The sequence below is a fragment of the Gekko japonicus genome, unplaced genomic scaffold (assembly GCF_001447785.1).
Source record: "Gekko japonicus isolate JY-2015 unplaced genomic scaffold, Gekko_japonicus_V1.1 scaffold674, whole genome shotgun sequence".
Classification (NCBI taxonomy): Eukaryota; Metazoa; Chordata; class Lepidosauria; order Squamata; family Gekkonidae; genus Gekko; species Gekko japonicus.
This window is the reverse complement of record NW_015172574.1, coordinates 711,220-737,495: the sequence shown is the minus strand read 5'-3', so window position 1 is coordinate 737,495 and position 26,276 is coordinate 711,220. Positions and strand designations below refer to the sequence as shown.

General features: G+C 45.7%; 1 protein-coding gene across 1 annotated transcript in view; it reads right to left on the bottom strand.

The window, feature by feature from the left end:
- SLC12A3 (solute carrier family 12 (sodium/chloride transporter), member 3) overlaps positions 1 to 26,276 on the bottom strand; it is a 47,965-nt gene that overhangs the window by 5,794 nt on the left and 15,895 nt on the right. The window contains exons 9-21 of the mRNA XM_015421395.1: positions 19,765 to 19,849; positions 15,944 to 16,098; positions 15,019 to 15,126; positions 14,790 to 14,913; positions 14,524 to 14,625; positions 14,062 to 14,217; positions 12,668 to 12,767; positions 12,349 to 12,460; positions 8,452 to 8,592; positions 6,684 to 6,790; positions 3,970 to 4,052; positions 1,385 to 1,486; positions 925 to 1,036 (exon numbers count right to left, since the gene is read on the bottom strand). Of these exons, the coding sequence (XP_015276881.1) occupies positions 925 to 1,036; positions 1,385 to 1,486; positions 3,970 to 4,052; positions 6,684 to 6,790; positions 8,452 to 8,592; positions 12,349 to 12,460; positions 12,668 to 12,767; positions 14,062 to 14,217; positions 14,524 to 14,625; positions 14,790 to 14,913; positions 15,019 to 15,126; positions 15,944 to 16,098; positions 19,765 to 19,849 (1,487 nt within the window). The remainder of the gene's footprint in view (positions 1 to 924; positions 1,037 to 1,384; positions 1,487 to 3,969; positions 4,053 to 6,683; positions 6,791 to 8,451; positions 8,593 to 12,348; positions 12,461 to 12,667; positions 12,768 to 14,061; positions 14,218 to 14,523; positions 14,626 to 14,789; positions 14,914 to 15,018; positions 15,127 to 15,943; positions 16,099 to 19,764; positions 19,850 to 26,276) is intronic.

The following is a 26,276-nucleotide window of genomic DNA, read 5'->3' as shown; positions in this document are numbered from 1 at the left end:
TTGTAGAGAACTCCCTCCCTGAACACTTGCAAAATTATATTTTAATCTATATACTGCTATAAACTGTAATATTTGACTGAGAAGTAGGACAACCAATAAACCAATATGCAAGTCCTTATGCAAGTCTACCGAAAGACTAGCATTTCTCAAACTGGGGTCTTGTTAAATTAATAACATCTTTTTAAAAAGAGAAAAGAAAACCTTCAAAACAAATAAAAGCCCTAAAATAGAATGTAGTGGAAACAATTATGGTTGGATGGCTGCATTTTGAATTTTTGCAAGCAAATCCAAACTGAGTTGAGCTATTTTTTCCAAAAATTGTTTCAGCAACAAGCTTGCGCCCATGATATATTGATATTTTCTTTTATGTAGATGGAACGAGATGTTTAAAATACTTTAGATGGCATGAGTTTAGATGGCATGAGTTTCTGCTGGCTCAAACCCATATTGGATCTTGAACTGCTGAACTGAGCCATATCAGGCAGTGATTCAGCCAGTGTACCACTGGTCACCTCTGGCAGACAGAAGAAAATGCAGGGGGCGTGGCACAAACAATCAAAGAAGCCTCATTACACCAATAAGCCAGAAAAGATCAGGTGATACTCCTTGACCACTGTAAAAGTTTTTGGACTGAGCTTGTTTGCTGGCATGAAAACTAGAAGGCCTGCTCTTGCAGAACAGAGATTCGCTTCATCTTACTCCTCCTTCAGTTTGCCATGAGCCTGGTCTCCTAGGTTCTCAGCAAACTTCCATGTGCTTACTCAGGTATCTTGCACGTAGGGACCTTGCATATTTTGGATCTTACCGAAAACTGTCTGAAAATCTATGGAAAGATTCCTCCCAAACACACAACAGAACAGAAGTGACTTTGAATTATCCCAGAATTCCAGCTGTATTACTTGGAAGAGCTAGTAAAAAACTTACGCTTTCCTCTCATCATCCATCCTGTTGATCTGTCCACCAACAAACACCCGGATCTTGCATTTCCCCCACCTCTTCTTGCGGCCAAGCAGGTACGGGATCAAGAGAGTCAGACCTGCAGGACAGAAGAGCATGGGGTGATTTTTTAATTTAAAAAGCCAATTGAGTAACAATGAAAAGTTCTGAAAGGGAGTTCTGTAAGACTCTTCCCTAGAAACAGGCAAGGGTGGTATTTCAAATGGTTAAAGGTAGCATTCCTGATTGCTGATGCTGTGGACCACTTGATAGAAACATCAGGATGAAGCAATAAAGCATGCAGATACCCTGACCAATACCTCTGTGAGTCAGCAATAAACTCTTATCTATATATATGGTAAATATTGGGTATGCATGCGCTTGGAATGCTTGAATGCCATCCTAGAGGTGAAAAAGGTTCCAGGTTTTTAGCAGGAACCAAAATTACCTCCGTCGTCAAATAGCCAGTAGATGTCGATGGTTTTCTTGCCCTGCTCCACCTGGAAAATCGTGCTTGCCTGCTGTTCTGCTACCAGAGCATCAGGATCCACTAGAAAGGTGAAAAAGTTGCATGATATAGAGATGGTGTGCAGTAATTCAGATACAACCTACACGCTGCTCAGACAATTAAATGAGCCTACTGGTCATGCAGAGATGCTCTGTCTGTCACTCTGTACATTTCAGAATACTGACACAGTTAAACTGGTATATGATAAAGCCATTTATAGTATAGTTGTGCCCTTAGATCGAAGTTGGAAGTTTTACCAATAAGAGAATGAGCCAAATCTCTGAACCTGCACCTCTTAATTTCAAAGAAAGCCTTAGTCTCCAAGACCTTTCAACTTGAGACAAAATATTGCAAGACTGAGAGGTCAAATGACATATGAACACAATAAATCTACAGGAGGTTTATTATGTAAGGGGGGGGGAACAGCTGTCAGGAGCCCTGCTTCAGACTGGATTGTGGGAAATTAACCCCCTTTCCCCATGCCATTTTCTCAGTTTAAATCCCCACCACCACAGAGAACTACTATGTGTCCCATAGTGAGGGGTATACGAAAATATAAAGCTGTCATTCCAAGTTGGGTTCACCTGTATGTGAAGCTGCCATACTGAATCTGACCACTGGTCCATTAAGGTCAGTATTGTCTCCTCAGAACACTGAGCCTCTTCCAGTAGCTCAGTGTTTGTCTATTGTGTGTCTTGCTTGAGGAGGAGGTTCAGGAATCAAGTCAGGAGCTGGCACCAACAATATATCACAGACATTGTCCCAGTGAAGACTGTGGGTGAAGTGAGGCCTTAAATACTACTTCGGGGAGATGGAGATATAGGCCTCTCTCCCCTCCAGGAGTAGGTTGTCAGTGCTGTTAAAGGTGCTGTGCCTGATTACAGTGGCCACCGTTCTGATGGGTTGAGGTGGTTCTGGGTTTGGAGAGGCAGTTGAGGAGACACCTCTGTTTAAGCATAAGGCTCTGGGGTACAGGGTTCAGGTTCCAAGTCTAAGCCTAAGCCTGCAGATAGGCCTGTTTTCCAGGGTGAACAGGCTGACTCAGAATTCGAGGGCCCTTCCTGCACATTAAGGGAAGAATCCCAACCACCTCCTTCTGTGATGGTAGTAGGTGATCAGCTCTTTCCTTTTCTGAGTCTTCGGCCTCTTCATTGAAGAGGAGGAGGCTGTGTGCCGGTTCATGACATTTGGACTGCTACTAGCAGGCATGGACCAGCCCTTTAATTTACAGGGACAACAACGAAAGTCCACTGGCCCCTGCAGAGTTCCCAAATGGCAGAGGCTACTCTAGTTTGATCCAGCCCCTGGCAATGATGACAACAGGATAATTTATCTCTGCTTCCTCCAGCGCCATTTCAACATCCCCATCTGGCCCTGTTCAGTGAGCTTTCTGGGGCCTTAAGCAGAGAAGACTCTTCCCCAGTGTCTGCCTCCTGAGATCCTTTAACAGAAGGCATGAATGGATTGAACTTGGAATCTTGTGCATGCAAAGCACATACTCTGTTGTTGAGCTATGGACCTTCCCCCTACCTGTACACTTCCTGCTGCAGAGCAAATAGTACACTTCCTGCTGCAGCACTTCCTGCTGCAGAGCAAATAGTAGTGTGTCTGTGTGTGATGAGGGCACACAATTTAAATCAACATAGCAGTACAGGGGAAAGGTTAACGCTGCCTATGACTGCAAACCTGATTTCACTACCCTGTGCCTTCCCCCTTGCCACTTGCATCTTTAAAGATCAAACGTAGGAGATGCTGATCACAGATCCCTCATGTGTCCCTCAGTCAGCTGTTCCATGGGGGAGGCTCTGCTAATTGCACAGTTAATTGGAAGATGAACATTTATGCTCCACAAAGAGGAACCTGCTCAGAACTGACATGTGCTTATTGCTGCAGGGGCATCACTGTTCTTCCGGGAATCTTCTACTGGGTCAAAAACTGGGTTAACTGGAAAAGAGGAGAGGATAAGGGTATGTGAAAGAGAGATATGACACTTTGCAATTAATAAGCAAACTGAATCCCCCCCACACACACACACACAAGGGAGTTATTTATACTCTAGCTATTGGGGGGAGCGGTGACAGCTTATTGAATTTCTGTTTTTGATTGTGCCTCGATGCTAAGGAATATTAAGTACAAGGGTTGTATGCACCCATGTTATATCAAGTCAGACCAGTGGTCCATCTATCCTAGTACCCACTGGTTGGTAATCACCCTCAGGCAGAGATCTTTCCCAGTTCAGCCCCCTTTCTAGCTGTCACTTACACCACCGAGCTTATCAGATACAGAATCAGCTTCTGGAAATTCTTCTGATTGGCCTCTGGCAGTCCTTGCCAGGAATGGGTACAAACCGTATGCATATTTGCAATGGAAACGGCCTCTTTTTATTGTTCTGTGGGTCATTTGTTTCCCCGAGGCTTTGTTTCTTCTTTGAGAAACAGTGGCTGCTCATGAAAATGGACCATTTGTTTAATCTGAATCCAATCAGAACCCTTCCCCAGGAGAAATGGATCTCAAGAAGTACTTACTATGAGCTTGCATCCATCTGGAAATATTTAGCCCTTCTTTCATCCTCATCATGCACACACCATACTTGAAGTCAAAAGCATCACTGGAAGAAAGGGGGACATGAAAAAGTATAACCAGATAGATCCATGGCGTTGGAAAACAGTTCAGAAGGTCAACATTCTAGGCTAGACAGGAAGGAGAGTAATAAGTATTGTACGGCAGTGTGTGTAGTATAGCCAAGAGATCCTAAGATTGTCTGGCAGCCAGAAGTTCTACCTCTGTTAACACTATGCACCACTAGGTGGAGAGCTAGACTTGTTTTTAAGGCAAGAGATGTTTCAGAGGTGGTTTGCCATTGCCTGCCTTTGCATCACACTCCTGGTATTCCTTGGAGGTTGCCCATCGAAATACTGGCCAAGGCCAATCCTGCTTAGCTTCTGAGATCTGATGAGATCAGGCTAGCCTGGGAGACTAAAAATTGTGTTTGCCAAAGCCTGAACCCCTGTATCCACTTAACTACCAGCACTGATGGCTGCCTCGCTCAATTAGACCATGGCCCAATATTTTCTTCACAACAGATGCTGAAAATATTGTTTCCAGAAAAGAAATGTAGACAAACCATTCTGTGGATTACATTTAAATAAACATATACTGCAAAGCAGTGGTGTTTCCTGGAAAGAGAGGTGAACCTCAGAATCTTTGGTCTTCCAATCCCAGTCTTTGTCTCTTCCTATTCATTACCATTAGCTGAGACACCATGATGCCACAGAATGTTCACAAACATTCCAGTTGCTCCAAATGTTGAAAATTAGTGTTGTACTGATGTAAGGGAAGATGGACAATATGGCTGGGGAAAATTCTTGCCACCAGTAATCTAGGAACAGGTTACCCCAGTCTGCCATAAAACTCACTGGATGACCTTGGGCCAGTCAAACACTTTCAGCTTTGCCAACCTCATAAGGATGGTGTAAGGATAAAAGGAGGGAAGGAAGAATAATCTATGTTGCCCTAAGCTTCTTGGAGGAGCAATGTGATAAAAAAGCCACTATATAAACAGATGAGCGCGAAGAGAATGAGATGTAGAGGGACAAAGCAAGTTGAGGAGAAAACCTCGTCACTGGAAAAGCATATGAACTGGTATAGGGAGGTAGAAAGACAAAGGAGGATGGAGTGAGACAAGGAAAGGGTCCTTAATTGCAAGAAAATGAATGAATGAATGAAAACTTAAAAATTCACATGATGGCTTCACCATGTAACAAAAAAATTAATGATAGGCCTGCAGCAGGACAAGAAAGGAAAACATTAATTTAGCAAATGTATCACCAGAAAACTACAACAAAAAGCTAGTTGCATTATAGTACCCTGTTATAAGTTTCATGCTCGCAAAAGAGATTACCCCTGATAACCCACAATATCAAAAGATGATTTTTTTAGTTATATGCAAGTTTTTAAGGATAGTAACTCTATATAGAATGGCGACATGTTAATACTATACAATGTCTGTGTATATATATTTTTTAAAGTTACTGTTATTGAATTTTGAAGATATGCTGTGATGTTTAAAAAAATCATTAATTAAAAAAAGAAAGGAAAACATGATGCATGACATGTAACAGCAGAACCATCTTCTAGTTCTCGTCTATTCAAGACTGTATCACTTTGAACCATAGATGGGGAGTCACATGACTGAAGTAGGATTGCCACCCCTGGGTGGAGAAATACCTGGAGATTTTGGAGAGGGAGCCTGGGGAGGGCGGGGTTTGGGGAGGGGAGTGCCCTCAGTTGGGGCATCAGGCCATACAGCCCACCCTCCAATGCAGCCATCTTCTCCAGGGGAACTGATCCCTGTCATCTGGAGATCAATTGTAATAGCAGGAGATCTCCAGGCACTACCTGGAGGTTGCAAAACAAAGAGAAAGATCACGGGATGGAAGTTTGGAAAGAAGTAAACAACCATGATGTATTATGCCCAAAAAGTCTCCAAAGACCAGAAATTTATTTTTCCAATATTTCAGTTTACTGGAAGAAATTCAAATGCCATAAACACAACGGATCATGCATATTATCTCGTTTCGTGTGTAACTTTTTCAAGGTGAGTAGTGTTGAAATACTATATTTAATTACAAAAATATAGTGACATTCACATAGTGACATTCACTATGAGATACTACTAGAGAGTATGTCAAATGGATTAATACTGTAAGTATGTTATATATCAGTCAGTTGTTTGTACAGCCTTGTGCTTTTCTCTTGCTAATACTAATAATATAATTATATTTTTGTAATTAAATATAGGTATTTCAACGCTACTCACCTTGAAGAAGTTATATACGAAATGAGATAATATGCATGATCTGTTGTATTGATGGCGTTTCTTCCAGTAAACTGAAATATTGGAAAAAGAAATTTCTGGTCTTTGGAGACTTTTTTGGCATAATACATCACGGTTGTTTACTTCTTTCCAAACTACCTGGAGGTTGGCAACTCTAGACAGAAAACTCTTCTTTACAAAAGTTCCCTCTGCATAGATACCTAGCATGTCAGGGAGTGGCATTCTAATAGAACCTCCTTCCTGACATCCTAGTTTTCTAGGTCAGGGATTTTTAAAAAGTGTATATATGATCAACTTGGGGATATTCAAGCATATGAGCCTCGCTGAGAACTAGATTTAAGACAGTCAAACGGGCAGATTCACTTAAATGGATTTTACGGAAACATTGCTTTGCCAACTTACTGCAGAATCCCAATGTAGTCCTCCACTGTCTGGGGATGCGCCTCCTGCCAATTCTTCTTGTATCCAAGTACTAAGACATTGGGTCTCATTTTCCCAAGACCGGTGGCCTTTGTCAAAAAAAAAATAAATAGAAGAACTTCTTTCAAGCAAACACATTTTTTTACACACAATAACTGGACTATTTTTGTTAGTTCTGAGCAAGGGATGGTATAAAGCCACCATTAAAGGTAAAGGTAAAGGTTCCCTTGCTCGAAAGCCAGTCGAATCCGACTCTAGGGTTGCGGTGCTCATCTCCGTTTCACAGCCGAAGAGCCAGCGCTGTCCGAAGACATTTCCGTGGTCATGTGGCCGGCATGACTAAACACCAAGGTGCATGGAACGCGGTTACCTTCCCACCGAAGCGGTACCTATTTATCTACTTGCAATTTCTTGCTTTCGAACTGCTAGGTTGGCAGGAACTGGAACTAGAGATGGGAGCTCACTCCGTCATGTGGCACACTCGGGTCTTGAACTGCTGAACTACCGACCTTCCACAGCATGCAGTTCAGCGTCTTAACCACTTGAGCCACCATTAGTGTGGTGGATAAAGGGCTTCATATGAGCACTTGAAGCTTTTCTTTGAATACTGAATGCTACATCAGAACTGTATGATAAAGACCAAGGATCATACTGGCTTCATCTCAGCTTAACTGAATTAGATAGCTGGTATGGTGCAGGGGGTTTGGAGCATGAGCCCCTGAAATATTTTCTAGCAAGTGGGGGGGGGGGGGGGTCTTTCAGTCAGCTTCTGCCTGCCTTCATTCAGCTCTTTTGGCTTTCTACCGTACAATGCCTGGCCAGTATCATCAGGGAGACATAAAAAACACAAAAACACTGTACATTTGAAGCTAGCTAGAGAGTGAATTTTTGTCTCTGTCTTCTGACTTTCCCTTTCCCCTGTTGGCCTGCTTAGAATAAACCTTTCAAAACTGGAGGTGTACTCTGAGAGACTTTCTGTGTTCACCTCCCCTCAAAGTTCAGTTTGCTCTGCCAAGAATCCAGGTGTGAGGGAGGCCTTGTGCAATTAATTTGCTGGGCTTTCTTCTAGAGCAAGAAAGGTCCTTCTTCTATCCTGTGCATGCACACTCTCTCACACACATGTGTGCTCTGGAAGCAGAGACTAGAACTGGCCTGGTACAAGCTATTGATGTCATTTTTCCCCGGTGGCAGCAGTCTACCAAGATCAGTTGGATCTAAGAGTGCTGTGCTTCAGATATAAAGCCTTTTTAATCTCATGCACCCATAAGGAATGGAGTGTGCCTTTACAATTCTCATCCCCCATCTAGAATACTGGGATGATAAAAATGGCTTTCCAAAAACAGACATATTGTCAAGATTACCGAAGTATCACAGAGTACTTAAGGGCTAAGTGTACATGGATAGTACGGGGCTGCATCCTCACATGAGTGAGCTATTGCCCAATCCTTGCAGTCATTTGCAACTAGATTGCCTTGTCCATGTCCACACAGAAAAGTTCACTTGCAAATTACTGCAATTGTGCAATGATAGCGCAATATCCAACAGTATGTGAATGCAGACCAGAGCTAGTACTGAGAAGCCTTACCTCAGAGTTATAGCTACCCCCTTCACCAGCATCCAGAATGTAATCATTTCTGGTGAGAATGCTGAACATTTGCTAGATTCATTTCAGGACTTCTCAGACCAGCAGTTACAGATTTAAACCACCTGCACGTCCTTGGTATTACAGTGTCCCGTTTTGTTATTTTACCTGCATGAGTATCTGTGCGCCGGTTCTCAAGTCCTCAGCTAAGACATCAGTATAGAAAGCCTTGATCTTTCTCTTGGTGAGCCAATTGGTATGGCCCCTCGATGTGAGCCTGAGCTCAGACAACTTCTGTTTCCACGGCCCCTGTGACAAAACAGGAACAAGGTGCAAGAGCATGGCTTTGACATTTGCGCTTTTCTTGATTTACATCTCCCTCAAGTTACCCAGTGTGCACCAAAGTCTTGTTCCTGCCCACATATTGTGGAATTGTGAATGGGGGATCATACTCAGGATTCTGCACTTTGTGTGTCCACCACCCCCACCCCAAATTTCAGCTGCTTTTACAAAAGGACACAGGCTGTAGTTTGTGGCACTATTTTTTGGATGTCTTTCTTGTATTCAACGGCATTGTTTTCTAATTTCTGTAATCCAGTTTTTGTATTTCTTATGTCTTATACTGTTTTATTGCATTGTTTTCTAACTTTTTCATCCAGTCTTATTAAAATGTTTATTATATGTCTTATGCTGTTCCTGTTGCATGGCTAAATTTTGTAGTCTCCCTTGAGTCTCAGCAAGAAAGGCAAACTATAAATAAATTCTGAAATGAGAATGTAATGTGCACATTTGTGAATGTTTTTTTTTAATTGCATATCTTTATTCTGCTCTAAAATTTAGGATTTTGAAGAATGAGGAATGTTTGTGCATGGACTGAGAAAAGGAAAGAAGGGTATGGTGACAGGGGAAAGATTGCCTCTAGTAAACATGGGGAAATGGACAAGAAATGTGGGCCCAACCCCCTGGCTAAGAAATGTAATTTAAACCCCTCTGAGATTTCATTTGGCACCACCATGAATTTGCAGCCTTTTCTCTGCAGCTACAAAGCCTAGGAAACCATCCTACAATTCTGGACTTGAAAATATTGATGCAATCCACCCTTTCCAGATGAGAGCAACTCCAATGGCTAGCAGTGTAAGATCTACCTTTCTTTGAGTACGAGAACTCTGAAGACTTATTCTGTCTTTATTTTCCCCAGAAGATTTTTATGCTGCCTCTTCAGAGGAACTATCCAAGATGGCTTACGATATAAAACAATTAAAATTCAGATTGAAACAACCAACCCAAATAAACTAACCAAGCCAACTCAAAAAGTCTCAGATCCAGTGGCCATGAAACCATAGCATCTCAGCAATGGAAACAACAAGAAAAGCACACAACAGCAAGCCCAAACCAACATAAAACAAATGGAATACAAGCCATCCCTATCAGTTAATGTGCTAAAAAGTGGGATAAAACTCATTTAAAAGCCTGGGAATGTCTTGACCAAGTGCCTGAAGAGTAGATCATGCACCAGGAGAATCTCTAAGGGGAGGTCATTCCAAGGATGGGATGCCATCCGTGAGAAAGCCCCGTCTTTCCTTACTAGTCACCTCACTGCTGTGGGCAAACAGCGGAGGGCTCAAGATGATGATAATAGTTTTTGCCTTTGAAATATCTGCTTTATTTACAAATATACCAACAGAACACAATGGATACAAGTGTATAACCAGTTAGCACATCCATTAATTTCTCAATCTGATTGCAGCCAGCTCCAAATTTGCACTTGTTATATTTACTGCCACTGAAGTTAGCTGCCCATCATTCCTCTCCTCTCTGTTCCAACGTGCTTTTCTTTCTTCTCTTTGCCCTCTGTCAACCTGTGCAGAGCACTGATCTTAGATTCCATTCCTGCAGGTAAATTGCCCATTCAAGAAACTATCCGCAGGTATTCCAAAACATGCAATGCTCCTACATCAGGTCCCTGATCACTCATTTGCTCTGATCTAGTCTACCCAACTCACAACATCATGCTACCTGCTTGCTGGGGAAAGGAAAGCACTCGGAGACAATTTGGCAGCATCTCCCTATCAAGCTGATGTTCGATGGAATGGGTGGCCAGGGAGCACATCAAGAGCTACTAGGTCAGCCAGAGCAAAAGCAGAGGGATGCTTCCACGAGCTGTCTTCCTTTAACTGTGGCCAAATAACATGTTTTTAAAGCTTTGCTTTTAGCAAAGGTTTAAGAATACCTTCAGGATGAAAACCAATGCATCACATGTACCAAGGTTCTATTAGCTTGACTTGGGAAATTCCTGAAGGTTTGGAGGCAGTGCCTGGGGAGAGACTTCAGTTTTTCCTAGGTATGGCATAGAGTCCGCCCTCCAAATCTCCCATTTTCTCCAGGGGAACTGATCTGTGTAGTCTGGAGATCAGTTAGATCTGAGTCCAGTAGTACCTTAGAGACCAACAAGATTTTTGGGCTATAAAAATATGGGACGCTTCACAAATCCACAGGTCATCCTCATGCAGGAGATCAGTTGTAATTCTGGGAGCTCTCCAGGGCTAACCTGGAGGTTTGCAACCCTAGCTTGACTTTTCCCTTGTGTGAAGACTCTGAATACAGTAGGATGAACCATACTTTCTCTCTTTTTTTCCCAGAGTTGGCAAAGGTGTAACCCTAGTGCTTGGAATGATAACAGAGCCGAATATTAACATGACATTTCCATTTCCTGAACTAGTCTTACGGGCTTAGTAGAGGATAAGGTTCAACAAGACACAGCCTGAGACTCCATTTCAGTGTTACAGCTAAATGCTAGGAAACAAAAATTCAGCATGTGTGGAAGCACCCTCACCACACGCTAGAAGAGCTCCAAGCAGTCTACTCACATCTGCTATGAGACCTTCCACGTCTGAAGTGTGTCTCTGTACCACAATATTTCTTATCAGATAATTAAAATGCATTGATCATGCACAGCATTTCTAACTACCACTACGATGTTTTGAGAAGCTGTGTTACAGTGCAATCCCATGCAGAGTTTTTCCCAGTCTTAACCCACTGATTTCTTGAGAAAGGTGATTGAACAGATGGTGGCTATTCTGTTTGCCGTTCCCTCAGTGACTTCTTCACATCCATTGTTTTAATTGTTGTTTGTACATTTTTGTATGTGTATTTTAGCTCCAGTTTTAATAGTGCCTCATTTGTTGGTTTTAATGGTCTCTACAATGTGTTTTATTAAGTATGCTTTTAATTTGTTAGCCATGTTGGTGACTCTTATGAGGGATGAAAGGCAGGGTATACATTTTGTAAATGACTGCATAACTGTTTCTTTAAAGAAGGCGAAGGTTTCTTTAAAGAAGGCGAATGGCTTTGTAAATGACTGCATAACTGTTTCTTTAAAGAAGGCGAATGGCTTAAGATGGGAGGGTGTGTATGAGTGATGCTAAAAGGGCGAGTCTTCAAGGCCCATACCAGCACAAATTGTTTTTCTACTTACAGCTTGCAGGTGACAACACAACCACTCGCCTCTAGCCCAAATATATACTCTGTCTGGCAGCAGGATTGGCCTCAAGTGAAGCAGGTGTGCCTTCCTCTTTGCCCTTCAGAGTAAGGGCAAAACTAGACAATATCTAAGTCATGTGAATGGTCTCTCAGCATCTTTTTAATACAGGAAAACTCTGGGAAGCTCTTGTTTGACAAAGGGCAACGAAGAAGGACTCCTTAATCTCCTTGTCTCCTGCAGCATATGCAAATTCACTTAAAAATGAAGTCGCATTGGATGCTGGGTTTTTTAATAAAAACAAATCTTTTTGGAAGTGTTTATGTGTATATTGGGGTGAGTCTACCCAACTTGTCCTTTCCATCTCCTTCAGCTTCACTCCTCACTATAGCCTCTGCCTCACGTGCCTTTTGCCCATGCAAGTCCCCAGCATAGCCTTTTTGGATGGTCAAAAGGGAACCTTCCTCCCTTTTTTATCTACAGAAAAGCTGGTTGGATTCATCCCATTGTCCAGCTTGCTCCTGAATGAGTATTCAGTATCCCGAGCTAGCATTTGCTGTAATGATAGATGGGCAATAAATACTCACAATTAACACATTCCCACAGATCATCAGGCTCAGGTTTTTGGTGAAGGTGCCCACAAAATCCACGAGTGCTGGCCGGAAACTGGGAGGGCCAGTGAGGACCAAGCATTGAGGCCTGGCAAAGAAACAATCAGCAGCTTCAAATGCTTCATTTGCAATAGAGCCAGCCCTACCATGAGGCAAGGTGAGGCAGCCACCCCAGGTGACACATTCAGGGCAGCAGTTTCTTTGATTTGCAAGGTCTTGTGGCAGCACAGGAACGGCTGGGCCCCCTTGCCAGAGTCCCTGGTCTAGAGACCTTTGGAGCCTTAGACTTACCTACCTGTAATTTTTAATGTGCTCATCAACCTCGTTGAGTCCTACAGAATAGTTAAGGGCCATGTTGTAGGAACCTGCCTGGACTGAGGAGCCCCAGTTTACCTCTGCAGAAAGATAGACCAATGGGATCCTTTCAATTATTTTGTCTTCACAAGTAGCTGAAGTAGCACTAACCATGAATGTGAATCAATTGGGTATGATACGATGCTTTGGGCTGATGGACTTCACACATTTCGTATATATTGGGGTCATGTTGCTTGCAGCAGCCTTGTATATAACACACTTGCACAGGTTTTCTGCAATGCCCTTTCCACAGTCATTGGGCACTTTCACCCATGCTAAATAATGCAGTTTCAATCCACTTCAGTGACCGTTTGCAAGTGGATTTTGCCATTCCACACAGTAAAATCCAGTTGCAAGGTGCATTGAAAGTGGATTGAAAGTGTGTTATTTAGTGTGTGAAAGCACCCAGCTAACAGCACAAGCTAGGAGTATAATTGAGAATGCATTGAAACTGGATTAGGCACATAAGTCTTGAATGTGAATCTAACTGAGCCTTTTGCCTGACAAGCTATTTACAGATATTGTGGGCCAGACACCTAAGGCCTGTATGGATACCCTTTCCACTTTCCAGACCTGGAGACCCCTTACTGCACTGGGCAGAAATTAAAAATCTTTCCATTGGATCTTCCCAATCAGAGCTGCCCAGAATATTATTGTTGGTTGCGGCACACAGTCCTCCCTTGAAAAATGCACAAGGGTTTTAGCTCCGGTGTAACATTTTCTCCCGTGACTACATTTCCATGGGAATCATTCCAAATTCACACAAAACATTATGTTAGAGAAATCCAAAATTTATTAGTGGAAGATTACCCATGGGCACATGAAGCTTCTATATAATGAATCAGACCACAGGTCCACCAGATTCAGGACTGTTTACTTTGGAGCTCTCCAGGGTCTGAAATAGAGACCTTTCATATCACCTTCTATCTGATCCTCCCAACTGGAGATACCAGTGATATGAAATAGAGACCTTTCATATCACCTTCTATCTGATCCTCCCAGGGATTGAACCTGGGACCTCTTGCATGCAAAACAGATGCTCTACTCCTGAGCCACAGCCAGCCCCTTCCCCTGAATTTTATGGATGAAGTTGCTGCAAGAGCAGTTCCCAAACAATGGGATCACAACCAATCAATGGAACCATCTCTTTGCTCAGAACATTTATTTCAGTTTCACCCTTTCTCCCTAAAATCAGTCCCTTAATTATTTGTGCCATGTTGGAATAGTGTTAACTCCACCATCAGCTCTTGTGACCATGAAAGGATCCCATCACTCTTGGGCACTATTTGCCATCTCCTGAACCAAATGCCTGATCTGCTGATAACAGTTACGTACCAGGCTTCTTGTAGAGAACATATCCCAGCAAGAAAACCACAATTCCAATGGCAATGAGGGCTGCCCACCAGGTCAGCAAAAACATAATGACTACAGACACAACGGCACCAAACAGAGCTGCCCACTTGCTGTAATACCGAAATGATGGCCTCCAACCTGTATGGGCAAAGCACAAGAGATTAATAATAATAACAATAAGATGAAGATTATGAACATCACAAAGACAAAGCATTTTATAGCATTACAGAATTCTCAAAGCATTTGAAATGCATTATCTTTTAAAACGTTGTTGTACGGTAAGCTCATGTATGTTGCTTGTGCATCCCTGGATCCAAACCATGGCCCACAAGCCACATTAGTTAGGTACTCTCTGGTTTTGTGAAACTCAGATCCTTGAAACTGCCTTGTGTCTAATCTGGCAGGTTAAACTCAGTTGCTAAGCACAGCTATGCAAGTTCTTACCTGGTGAGTTCGTAATGGAGGCATGGAAGCAGCTGAAGTTGATGAGAGCATAGGAACACAAGAAGAAATTGGAGATGATGGGGGCAATAGCATTCAGTTCCGCTGCAGGGATTAGGAAGAGAAAAATGTCTGGTTGATTTTCTTAAATTATTCAAAGCACAGAATAAAAATGAATTTGGGGGTCACAGAACTGGGGATAAAATCCTACATAATTCAGTGTTCACAAATGAATTCTATCCAGTGGTCTTCTATCCCTAAGAACTTACCAATGAGAATAAACCCAATTGCAATAATGTAGGTCAGCATGTAGCCCCTGATAGGCTCATTGTTTTTTCCATATCCCTTCCCAAAAAAGCCAATGATAGGATAGAGTTGATCCTTGCACAGGCACTGTTGGAGAGAAGATCACTTTGTCACTAGTTATGTCATTGGCTAGTAATCTAGCTAGGAGACAAATCTGAGAGAGCAAAAGAATTGTGAATGTCACAGTCTCACCTGGAAGACTTTGGGTGCTGAAACAAGGCAGGCCAAAGCAGAAGAGAGGGTGGCCCCAAAGATTCCAGCTGTGATCAAGGGTGCAAAGCCAGACACCATGCTCATGGTCTATGGGGGGAAAGCAACCAACAACAGGTCACATCTGAAGATGCACAGCGTGCATAGAGATGCATGAGGACACATGCACCACATGCATTCCTGTCAATGGAGGCCAGGACACCTAGTCTTATGAGAAAGGGGAAAGCTTTGATTCCATCACAATAGCATCCTTCATGGCAGGTCTATACTGTTCCTCATATGCTTATAGGGGAATATTCACCCATGACTATTGGGCTGTAGCTCAGTGGAATGGCACATGCAGAAAGTGCCAGGCTCAATCCCTGGCATCTCCAGTTAAAAGGATCTCTGGAATCAGGACTGCAAAAAGATCTTGGTCTATGACCTCGGAAAGCTGCTGCTTGTCTGACTTGACAACAATAGATCATTAGTCTGATACAGTTTAAGTTGACTTCCTGTGTACGTATCAGAGAAAGAATTAACCAGATACTCAGTTTGGTAGAGAGACTATACTAATGCCTCCTCCTTTGACATTACAGGGGACTGGTTTTGCCCTTCCCATTCCTTTCTGATGACTATCATCCTCTGAGACAATAGAGGAGCTATTAGTTAGGTACTCTAACACAGGGCATCCATGGATCCAAAATGTGTGCTTAACCCATTCCTTTCTGATGACTATCATCCTCTAAGACAATATCCCTTTTCATGAGGGATTCCAATGCAAATCTGGTCAGTTCAGAGATCTTTGGTTACAGTCATTATAATTAGAAAGGGCACTAACTTTGTCCCTCCACCCCCCAAGTCCAGAACTTTCAATAGACAACAGTAAATATGATACTGTTCTGCCCCAACCTCATCAGGCTGATACCTGGTAATAGTTCATGAGCCCATAGTGACAGCTGTGGCTTCGGGCGCACTCTGTGAAGTTCCATCCATAATCACAAGCAATTCCTTCACAGCCCAGAGATCCAACGAGAAAGGTATCATTCACATTTCCAGATGCATCCCGGACCACACAAGCACCTAGAAAGAAAACAGTTTAAGACTATTTCCTCCTTCTTTCTTCCTCATTCTACACTGTGTTTTCCAATGAAGCAATTTGGAATTCCAAAAACAAAGTGTAACATCTTTCCTTGGGACAAACAAAAATATCTCAGCAGCACATTCTGCGAACTTTTGAGTTCTCTAGAACTCTTCATCAATCTGGAAGATGTTGTCCTTGGGCATGGTGACAAAGCCCCCAGTTTGGAGTTACGGTCTTAAAATTAAATACAGGATATGCTGCAGGTGAAATGGGATTAAATACTGTTGGGTGCAAAGTGGGTTTTCAAGCTGGGGCAAAAATGGTATACTACCTTTGTGAATCCAAGTGGTAATGGTTAGTCTAGTGTCTTATTGGCATCCAAATAAAGGTGGTCTTTTCATTAACAAAAGTTGGAGATTAATCTAAGGTGTTATCTCTAGTCAAATAGAGCAATATTGACCAATGGATGCAGGGCAAGCAGCACCTGTAAGCTAAGTCCCATCTTTGTGTCTATCTCCTTCCCACTGAAACAGCCTTCTCTTTTGGTTTTCCAGAAATGGCAAGTATCTGTGTTTTTTCACGCACACAATCCTAAAACAAAAATTGTATGCAATGCCATTTATTAGGACCAAGCCAAATCTCACAAAATAGAACAGTAAAAAACTGTTTAAAAACTTGCACCACCATTTTGTGATATTTTGGTTGATTCTAATAAAAGGTACAACATGCAGTTTTGGTATTTGAAATGTGTCTGCGAAGAAATATGGCTGCTTTCTATCATTTTAAGTTCATGGCTATGCTTAGAATACATTAACTCCCGCTGAACTAATGTATGTGGAATGGAAGTAGGGTTCTGCCTGCTAGCCCTGTCCCCCACATGCCATGAGTTCATCTGAAGGCTGGAACAGAGCCTAAGTATGTATGTACAACTTTTATATGTACATAGGTGAAGTACAGGCAGCCAGAAACTCTCAAATGCAAGGTTTAAAACAGCATGTTGGTCAGTATGATGCTGTGGTTAAGGTGTTGTACATAAACCAAGGAGACCAGGGTGCAAACGCCCACTCAGGCACAAAACATGAGGGCTTAAAAAATGTTATAAAGGTAAAGGTTCCCTTGCTCGAAAGCCAGTCGAGTCCGACTCTAGGGTTGCGGTGCTCATCTCCGTTTCAAAGCTGAAGAGCCAGCGCTGTCTGAAGACGTTTCCGTGGTCATGTGGCCGGCATGACTAAACACCAAGGCGTATGGAACGCTGTTACCTTCCCACCGAAGTGGTACCTATTTATCTACTTGCAATTTCTTGCTTTCGAACTGCTAGGTTGGCAGGAGCTGGAACTAGAGATGGGAGCTCACTCCATCATGCGGCACCTGGGTCTCGAACTGCTGAACTACTGACCTTCCACAGCCTGCAGTTCAGTATCTTAACCACTTGAGCCACCGCAGCTCCTAAAAACATATTATAAACATCCTCAAATAATCATAAAGGTTCAGCACCAAAGACAGCGCCCTAACAGAACTCATTGTGAAATCTCTCCCTACCAGGTACAGCAGCTCAAGGATGGGTTTTATACAGCAAGAAAACAGCAAAGTAGAGTAAAGGTTAAAGCCCTCCTTCCCACATCATTCTTCTCCTTAAAAGAAAGGGGGGAGAGGGGGAGAGAGAGAGAGAGAGAGAGAGAGGAAATTTCAGTACAAAAATTCAAATGCAATGCTTAGTTTGATCTTCAATACCACACTATCCGACTGGGAAAGGGCCCATATTTCTTCACATGTGTGTCCACACATTCATGTTTAAAGTGGGAGTTGGAGGTCTATTTTTTTAAAGCAATGTACCAGGGAGGGAAAAATAAGAAGTCTCCTCTGTAACCTACCCCATCCCAGTTGTTAGCCTCTGTAGCAATCTTTTAAAAGAAGCTGTTTGCTCTAGTGAAGCTATTCTCAGGCTGCGGTCACGCACACTAAATAATCCACTTTCAATCCCCTTTCCATCTGGATTCTGCCAGTTCACACAGTAAAAATACAGCCTGAAAGTGGATTGAAAGTGGATTATTTAGCGTGTGTGACCACACCCTCCATTTGGCTATTACTAGACCCTACAAAAATGGCTTCTGTGAAAACATGGAGTGACCTGCAAACTAGAAGGTCACTGGTTCAAATCACACAAAGCTGCCTTATATTGAATCAGACCACTGGTCTATCAATGTCAGTACTGTCTACTTAGACTGGCAGTGGCCCTCTGGAGCACAAGTCCCCAACATGGTGCTGTGGGCACCATGGCACCTGCTGACACCTTCCCTGATGCTCACCAAGTGTTTTTAGAAAGTGGGCGGGGCACTTGCCCAGCAGGGTTTCTGACTGGCCACTTAAGTCCTGATTGGCTGGGCAGATTAAAATAACATTGTTTCAGCAGCAGCTGCCACCGTATTGTTGGTTTTGTTCTCTATCACTACTCTTTCTCAGTGTGTTTCTTAAAATTATCACTCTTAGACTGTGTGTATGGCGCCACCTCCCGTGGCAGCCATTTCGTGGTTGCACCCACCCCTGTGTCAGAATTCCAATGGTCCCCACCGGCTCAAGAAGGATGGGGGTACCTGTTCTAGAGCCTCAGGTTGAGATCTTCCACATCACCTTCTAGCAGCTGATTCTTTTCACTAGAGTTGCCAGACATTGAACCTAGGACCTTCTGCATGCCAAGTAGATGCTCTGCTATTGAGCCCACCTCAGTGTGCAATATACTGGTCTACCTTACAGGGCTATTGTCACAATGATAATGCATGCAAAGCTCTTTGAATGCTAAAAATGCCATACAAATGCAAAGTAGTACTATGATTGTGACTATTAGGGGGATGGGTTGTGGAAACTTCCTCTTTCTTTCCACTTCTGGACAGAGTACAACTTGAGTGAAGGTAAATAAGCCTCTCTTCCCAGGAGTGCTTGTAAGAAGCGGGAGATTCAGGGAGAAAGGTTGGGAGAGAGAAAAGAAGGGGTTGACAGAAAGAGCATGCATCACTGGAAAGGAAGGGGAGAGGCAGCAAAGAAGAATTTTTTGTCTACAGTCTGTTGTTTATATAGCCTGGAGAAAGGGCATTTTATCAATCAAAACATTGGCTTCAAGGTTCTAAGAACGCAAATTAAATCAAGAGTGCATCTGTTGCTTACCAATTGTAGCAGAAATAACCAGATACGATATCGTTGTCCAGAAAATCGCCATGAGGGTACCTTTAGGAATAGCTATAGCAGGATCCTGCCCAAGGGAACAAGTGATATTTAGAAAGATAGATTCCTCAGGCATCACAGTATATAGGTCACACTGGCTAAGCAGCTCACTTGAAAGATTGTGACTATTAGGGGGATGGGTTGTGGAAACTTCCTCTTTCTTTCCACTTCTGGACAGAGTACAACTTGAGTGAAGGTAAATAAGCCTCTCTTCCCAGGAGTGCTTGTAAGAAGCGGGAGATTCAGGGAGAAAGGTTGGGAGAGAGAAAAGAAGGGGTTGACAGAAAGAGCATGCATCACTGGAAAGGAAGGGGAGAGGCAGCAAAGAAGAATTTTTTGTCTACAGTCTGTTGTTTATATAGCCTGGAGAAAGGGCATTTTATCAATCAAAACATTGGCTTCAAGGTTCTAAGAACGCAAATTAAATCAAGAGTGCATCTGTTGCTTACCAATTGTAGCAGAAATAACCAGATATGATATTGTTGTCCAGAAAATAGCCATGAGGGTACCTTTAGGAATAGCTATAGCAGGATCCTGCCCAAGGGAACAAATGATATTTAGAAAGATTGATTCCTCAGGCATCACAGTATATAGGCCACACTGGCTAAGCAGCTCACTTGAAGTGAGGAGGAATCAAACTCATTTAGGTATTCCCTGATGCGAAAGTCCCCAGATTCAGTACACACAAAGTCTAAGGCACTTAAGTACCAGAAAATCTGAAAATGGAATAGATTCCCTCAAATTAGGGGACTCAGAATCAGTGTTCCCTCTAAGCTGAGTTAGTGTGAGCTTTTTTTCAGCCTCCAGCTCACACGTTTTTGTCTCAGCTCAGGAAGGATGGCTCCAAGGCAGACTAATTTATGCAGTAGCCAAATCACTCACTCATGACTTTAATTTCAGTAGCTCACAAAGTAGAATTTTTGCTCACAAGACTCCACAGCTTAGAGAACCATTGCTCAAAATGTACCCACAAATGGTTCAGGTATTTCCAGGCCACCTAGAAAGCCAAGCCAACAAGCCACAGCCAATTCCCTCCATGCCCTTTGGGTACCAGGCTATCTGCTTCTGTGCTACTTTCCCCTGCCAGTGTTTGCTAGCCCCACAAAGTCAGACAAGATGTACAGGCCTTGGGCCCCTATGGGTTAGAGGAATGTGGCTTCTTTCTGGGGGTTTTAGACCAAATAAAGCATGATTTGCATACGCATCTCAGACCTCCAGCCTGAAATCAAAGAATTCCCTCTTGGGCCAATTTTCTTGCCCAGAGCATGCACAGCCAGGAGAAGTGACTTTAAAAACTGGGGGGAGGGGGTCACACACACAGACAGACACAAATAGAACGTTATTGCACACATACAAGAATTAGTTGATGGATTAGGACTTGGGAGACTCGGGTTCAAATCCCCACACTGCTACTAGGTGACTTTGGACCAGTTATCCTCCCTAAGTGTAATCTACCTCACAGGTTTTTTTTGACAGGAAATGGAGGATGTATGCTGCCTTGAGCTCCTTGAAGGAAGGGTAGGATTTTAAAAAGCTAACAATAAATAAGTGGTGCAGAAGACAACCAGTTTTGCACTCCACAAAGCTCTAGATTCTTAGGAATTTATTCCACATTGAATAAATTCATTTTTTTAGCATATCTACTTCTGAACATGGCCAAATCTGTGGATACTTAAATCTGGAGATCAGAGCCATGAACAGACAAGGTTGATAGTTCTACAAACCTGGAAAATGTCCCAGTTTTGCAGAAAAATCTGAAATCTAAAAAAATAAAAAAAGATTTTTGTAATGTGGAAGTTAAAACTCTACAAAATAACAGAAGGAGCACCTATAGTTTTAAGAAACAAATGCCCTCAGTGATCATTGCTAGGCAAAAACAACAGTCTTGCCAGCCTTCAAACACTGGTTTTTATCAATAAAGGGGGGGGGTGAGGGCAGGGACCTTTTGCGGGCTGTTTTGGCCTTTGAATACACATGAACACATGAAGCTGCCTTATACTGAATCGGACCCTTGTTCCTTCAAAGTCAGTATTGTCTACTCAGACTGGCAGAGGCTCTCCAGTGTCTTTCACATTGCCTACTGTAGTGTATCCAGCCCTGACAAGGCCAGGCATGTCCGGACTTGCCCAGGGACAAAACCTCAAGCTTCGTATCTAAAGACAATGGGCCAGAAGGATCCTAGCCGGCCCTATCAGATGGCTAGGTCCCAAACCGTGAGGCCAATAGGTCTCTCGGTTACTGTAAATAGCCTATCGGGAATGGTGGTGGGTTTCCCTGAGGGAATATAAGCCGGCCTGCGAGCCGGCCAAGGTGTCTTGTTCCTGAGTAAATAAAGGTATGCTTAGCTGAAATCACTCTCCGTGTGCACACTTTTCACCTACTGTCAGATCTTTTAACTGGAGATACCGGGGATTGAACCTGGGTCCTTATACGTGCAAAGCAGATGCTCTGCTGCTGAGCCACAGCCCCTCCCTTGAGGGAGGACTCAAGCCCGGCTTGCTACCACCTGACTTACATGACTCACCCAGACCGGGCTGCCTGCTACTGTTCAACAGCAGCCATCCCATGAAAGCCAGCGCGGGGTAGTGGTTAGAGTTCAGACTAGGATCTGGGAGATCCAGTCTGCCATGGAAACTCACTGTGTGACCTTGGGCCAGTTACATGTCCTCTCAGCCTAACATACATCACTAGGTTTCTGTAAGAATAAAATGGAGATGAGGGGAATGATGTAAGCTGCTCTGGATCCCCATGGTGGAGAAAGGTGGGGCATAAATTAAGTAAATAGTACATAATAAATATAGCTGAAGATAAGGGAGTATGTCGATTGGTGGGTGGGAAGGAGAGAAGGCAGGAAGGAGGGAAAGGTGAAGATATGGGGGTTGCCAGGAGGTGGGGGGAAATAAATATTGTGGGTGAAATGTACGCAGTGATTTCAGCATTTCAGCAAAGTGTACTTTATTTGATCAGGAACAAGATGACTTTGGCCGGCTCGCAGGCCGGCTTATATTCCCCGAGAAACCGCCACCCAAAACACCCCCCCACTTCCCAATAGGTTATTTACAGTGGCCGAGAGTCCCATAGGCTCTCAGGCGGGAACCTAGCCCCCTGATTGGAGCGGGCTAGGATCCGCATCTTCCATTGTCTCTCTGAGCGAAGCTCGACGTTTGTGCCTGACCATGTGGAGCCCAAGCCGGCCAGGCGGTCTGGACTGGATACATTACACCCCTCCCCCCTTGGTCCGCAATGCACCCACAGACAAAGTCCTTCAGGTGGGTAGGTAACTTCCTGGTGTGGGTAGAGCAGCGAAGTTCGGGAACTGCTGCGGCCTCCACCCCTGAAGCCTTTGGTGGCGAGCTGGCTGGAAGAGGCGCTGGGGGCGGTGGTGCCGGTGTCCCCGGCGTCTCTGGAAGAGGTGACTCAGGTTCGACCAAGGGAAGAGCCCGGGGCTCGGCCGCTGGTGGTTGGGTCCGGGGTGAGGTCTCCGGGGCCTCGGCCATGTCCCAGTTCTCGGGGTCCAATGGCAGCGTCTGGCGGCATAGCTGGTCAATGTGCCGGTGTAGAATCTGCCCGTCTTCACACGAGACCTCATACGATCTTAGGCCCTTAACTCATATGACTCATGCTGGGATCCAGGCTGGTCCCTGGGTGTAGTTCCATGCGTACATGGGATCCTCCGGGAAGAAACCCCTGGCTGCCTCGTGAGTCTCCGTGCCTGGTGCCTCTGCCGAGGCCCGGTCGGGGTGCAGGCGATCCAACCGGGTTGCCAGGCGGTGACCTAGAAGTAGCTCTGCTGGACTGCGCCCTGTAGTGGTGTGGGGCGTCGTTCGCTGGCCGAAAAGGAAAGCCGCCAGTTTATAGTCCCGGTCCGGGGAGTCCAAGTGGCGGAGAGCGTCCTTCGTGGTTCTGACCATGCATTCGGCCTGGCTGTTGGTGGCGGGGTGGAACGGGGCCACCCGGACGTGGTGGATACCTTAGTGACTCGTGAATTCCTGGAACTCCACGGACGTGAACGCCGTCCCATTGTCTGGGACCAGCGTGTCTGGGATTCCTTGGGCACTGAAGATCCACCACATCACCCAGATGGCTGCCTTCGAGGAGGTGGAGGGCATGGGGACTACCTCCAGCCACTTGGGGTGGAACGGGGCCACCCGGACGTGGTGGATACCATAGTAACTCGTGAATTCCAGGAACTCCACGGATGTGAATGCCGTTCCATTGTCTGTGACCAGCGTGTCTGGGAGTCCTGGAAGATCCGCCACATCACCCAGATGGCCGCCTTCGAGGAGGTGGAGGGCATGGGGACTACCTCCAGCCACTTGCTGAAGGAATCCACCAGGATAAGGAAAAGTTGCCCCTGGAATGGTCCCGCAAAATCCAAGTGTAACCGGGACCAGGGGTGGTGGGAAGATTCCCAGGCCCGTTCCGGGGCTCGGGGAGGCTCGGGCCGGGACGCTTGGCAGCCACTTGCTGAAGGAATCCACCAGGATAAAGAAAAGTTGCCCCTGGAATGGTCCCGCAAAGTCCAAGTGTAACCAGGACCAGGGGTGGTGGGAAGATTCCCAGGCCCGTTCTGGGGCTCGGGGAGGCTCGAGCAGGGACGCTTGGCAAGGTTGGCACTGCTTCACCACGTCCTCTATGTCCCGGTCCATCCCCGGCCACCAGACATAGCTCCGGGCCAAGGCTTTCATGTGCACCACCCCAGGGTGCGCTTCGTGAAGGGTGGTGAGGACTCGCTCCCATAGGGGCTTTGGAATGACCATCCTACTTCCCCACATGACACAGCCCCTGTGGACACTCGTCCTTCCGAGAAGAAATGGGTGCTATGTCAGGGTCTCCTTTGGCCGCGGGCCATCCCCTCACCACCCAGTCCAAGATCCGGCAAAAGTACCTTGTCCTTGGAGGTGCCGTGAGCCACCTCCGCGACGTGGACTGGGCGATCCGGAAGGGACTCCAGGAGAGTGATCTGGTAAGCAGGAGCAGGATCTGGGTCACAGACCAGCAGCGGCAGGTGGCTCAGGGCATCTGCATGGCCCACAGCGGCAGGCGGCTCAGGGCATCCGTGTGGCCCATTGCCTTGCCAGGGTGATGGATGAGAGTGTAGGAGTACCCCGCCAGGAAAATAGACCAGCGGAGCACCCGGGGCGAAATCATCTGGGGGCCAGGAGGCCCAGAAGCGGCTTGTGGTCCATGAGGACCCGTACAGATAGTGGTGAAACTTTTTCACCCCGCCACAATCGCCAGCGCCTCCTTATCTATCTGTGCGTAACTGTGCTCAGCCGCTGATAGAGTCCTGGAATAGTATGCAACTGGGACCTCGCGGCCATCCAGCAGCTGGTGGCCCAGGACCGTTCTCACCCCATAAGGGGAAGCGTCACATGCCAGCACCACCGGGAGCACCTCATTGAAATGCGCCAGGACCGCATTCGAGATAAGCAGGTCTTTGACTGCCTGGAACGCCGCTGCTTGTGGCAGACCCCAGACCCAAGGTGCCAACTTGTCCAGGAGGCGATGGAGTGTTTCCGCGACTGCAGCTTTGAGGGGCAAAAAGGAGTGGTATAAGTTCAGGAGCCCCCAAAAAGCCGCAGTTTGGACTTGGATGCTGGAGGCAGGGCCTGCGTGATGGCGGTCACCTTGTCCGCGGTGGGGTGGATACCCGAGGCGTCGACCACGAAGCCCAGGAACTTGACGTGAGGCACCCCCCAAGAGAATTTTTCCCACTTGACTTTGAGCCCTGCTGCATCGAAACGTTGTAGTACGGCCCTCAGACGGTCAGCGAAGGACGAGTCGTCCGGAGCTGCGATCAGCACGTCATCTAGAAGTGGCTGAACCCCGGGGATGCCTTTCAGGAGAGTATCCATAAAAGATTGAAAAATCCCGGGCGCGACCGAGACTCCGAACTGGAGGCGGTGAACGTTGAATGCCCCCCTGTGAGTTGTGATTGTTTGGGCTTCGGCCATGGCGGCATCAACCGACAGTTGTTGATACGCCTGGGCCAAGTCCAACTTGCCGAAGACCCGGGCCCCCGACAAAGCCACCAACACGTGGCTCACCACTGGCACCAGATAAGCGTGTGCCTGCAGAGCCTTGTTTAGCATGCATTTATAATCTGCACAAATGCACACATCCCCATTGGGCTTCACCAGGGTGACTATGGGGTCTCCCACCATGCCAACGCGACTGGTTCCAGAACCCCTTGTTCCACTAAGCGCCTCGATTTTAGGCTTCAGTGCTAGTGGCGGCAGCCTGGCCATGATGCGAATGGGCCGCACCACCGGGTTGAGATCCAGGGAGATGGGGGGGGCAGAGAAGCGTCCCAGGGTGCCATCAAAAATGCGGGGAAATTCCGCGCACACCGCGCCAAAATCCCGTGACCCGACCTGGTGGATTCCATTCAGAGAGAGTCCCTATCCACCACCAGCAGGTCTAGGGTGCCATTAAAGTCTTGGAACTGAACCCGGAACTTGCCCCAGCCCAGCACCGCCATGGGGTTCTTATTGAAGTCCCTTAACCGGAAACCCCGCGGCTTCTGAAGGGCCGGGCCCCCCTTCGGACATAGCATGTGGAGCGTATCTGCGGAGATAATGGAGTAGGTCAACCCTGTGTCGATCTTCATGCTGCAGGGGGATCCCTCTATAAGAACCATGACATGCATCTTGTTGGGGCCATCGGGGGGCAAGTTACAGACCTGGTGTTGCGGGAAGTGGGCCAATATGGAGTGGAGGTCGCTGGGCAGCTCCGGCGTGGTCTGGTGCCGGACGACTTCTGGCATTGTCCTTTGGAGCGGCAAACCCCAGAGGTGTGCCGGACGACTTCTGGCAGACTGCGTTTCGGAAGCGGCACAACCGGCACTCATGGCCCTCACCACAGCTGGCGCACGGGGCAGAGGCGGTCGAAGAGGCCTTGCTTGCGTTGGTGGACGGCTGAGACGACTGACGACGGACCTGGTGCACTTCATCCTCAT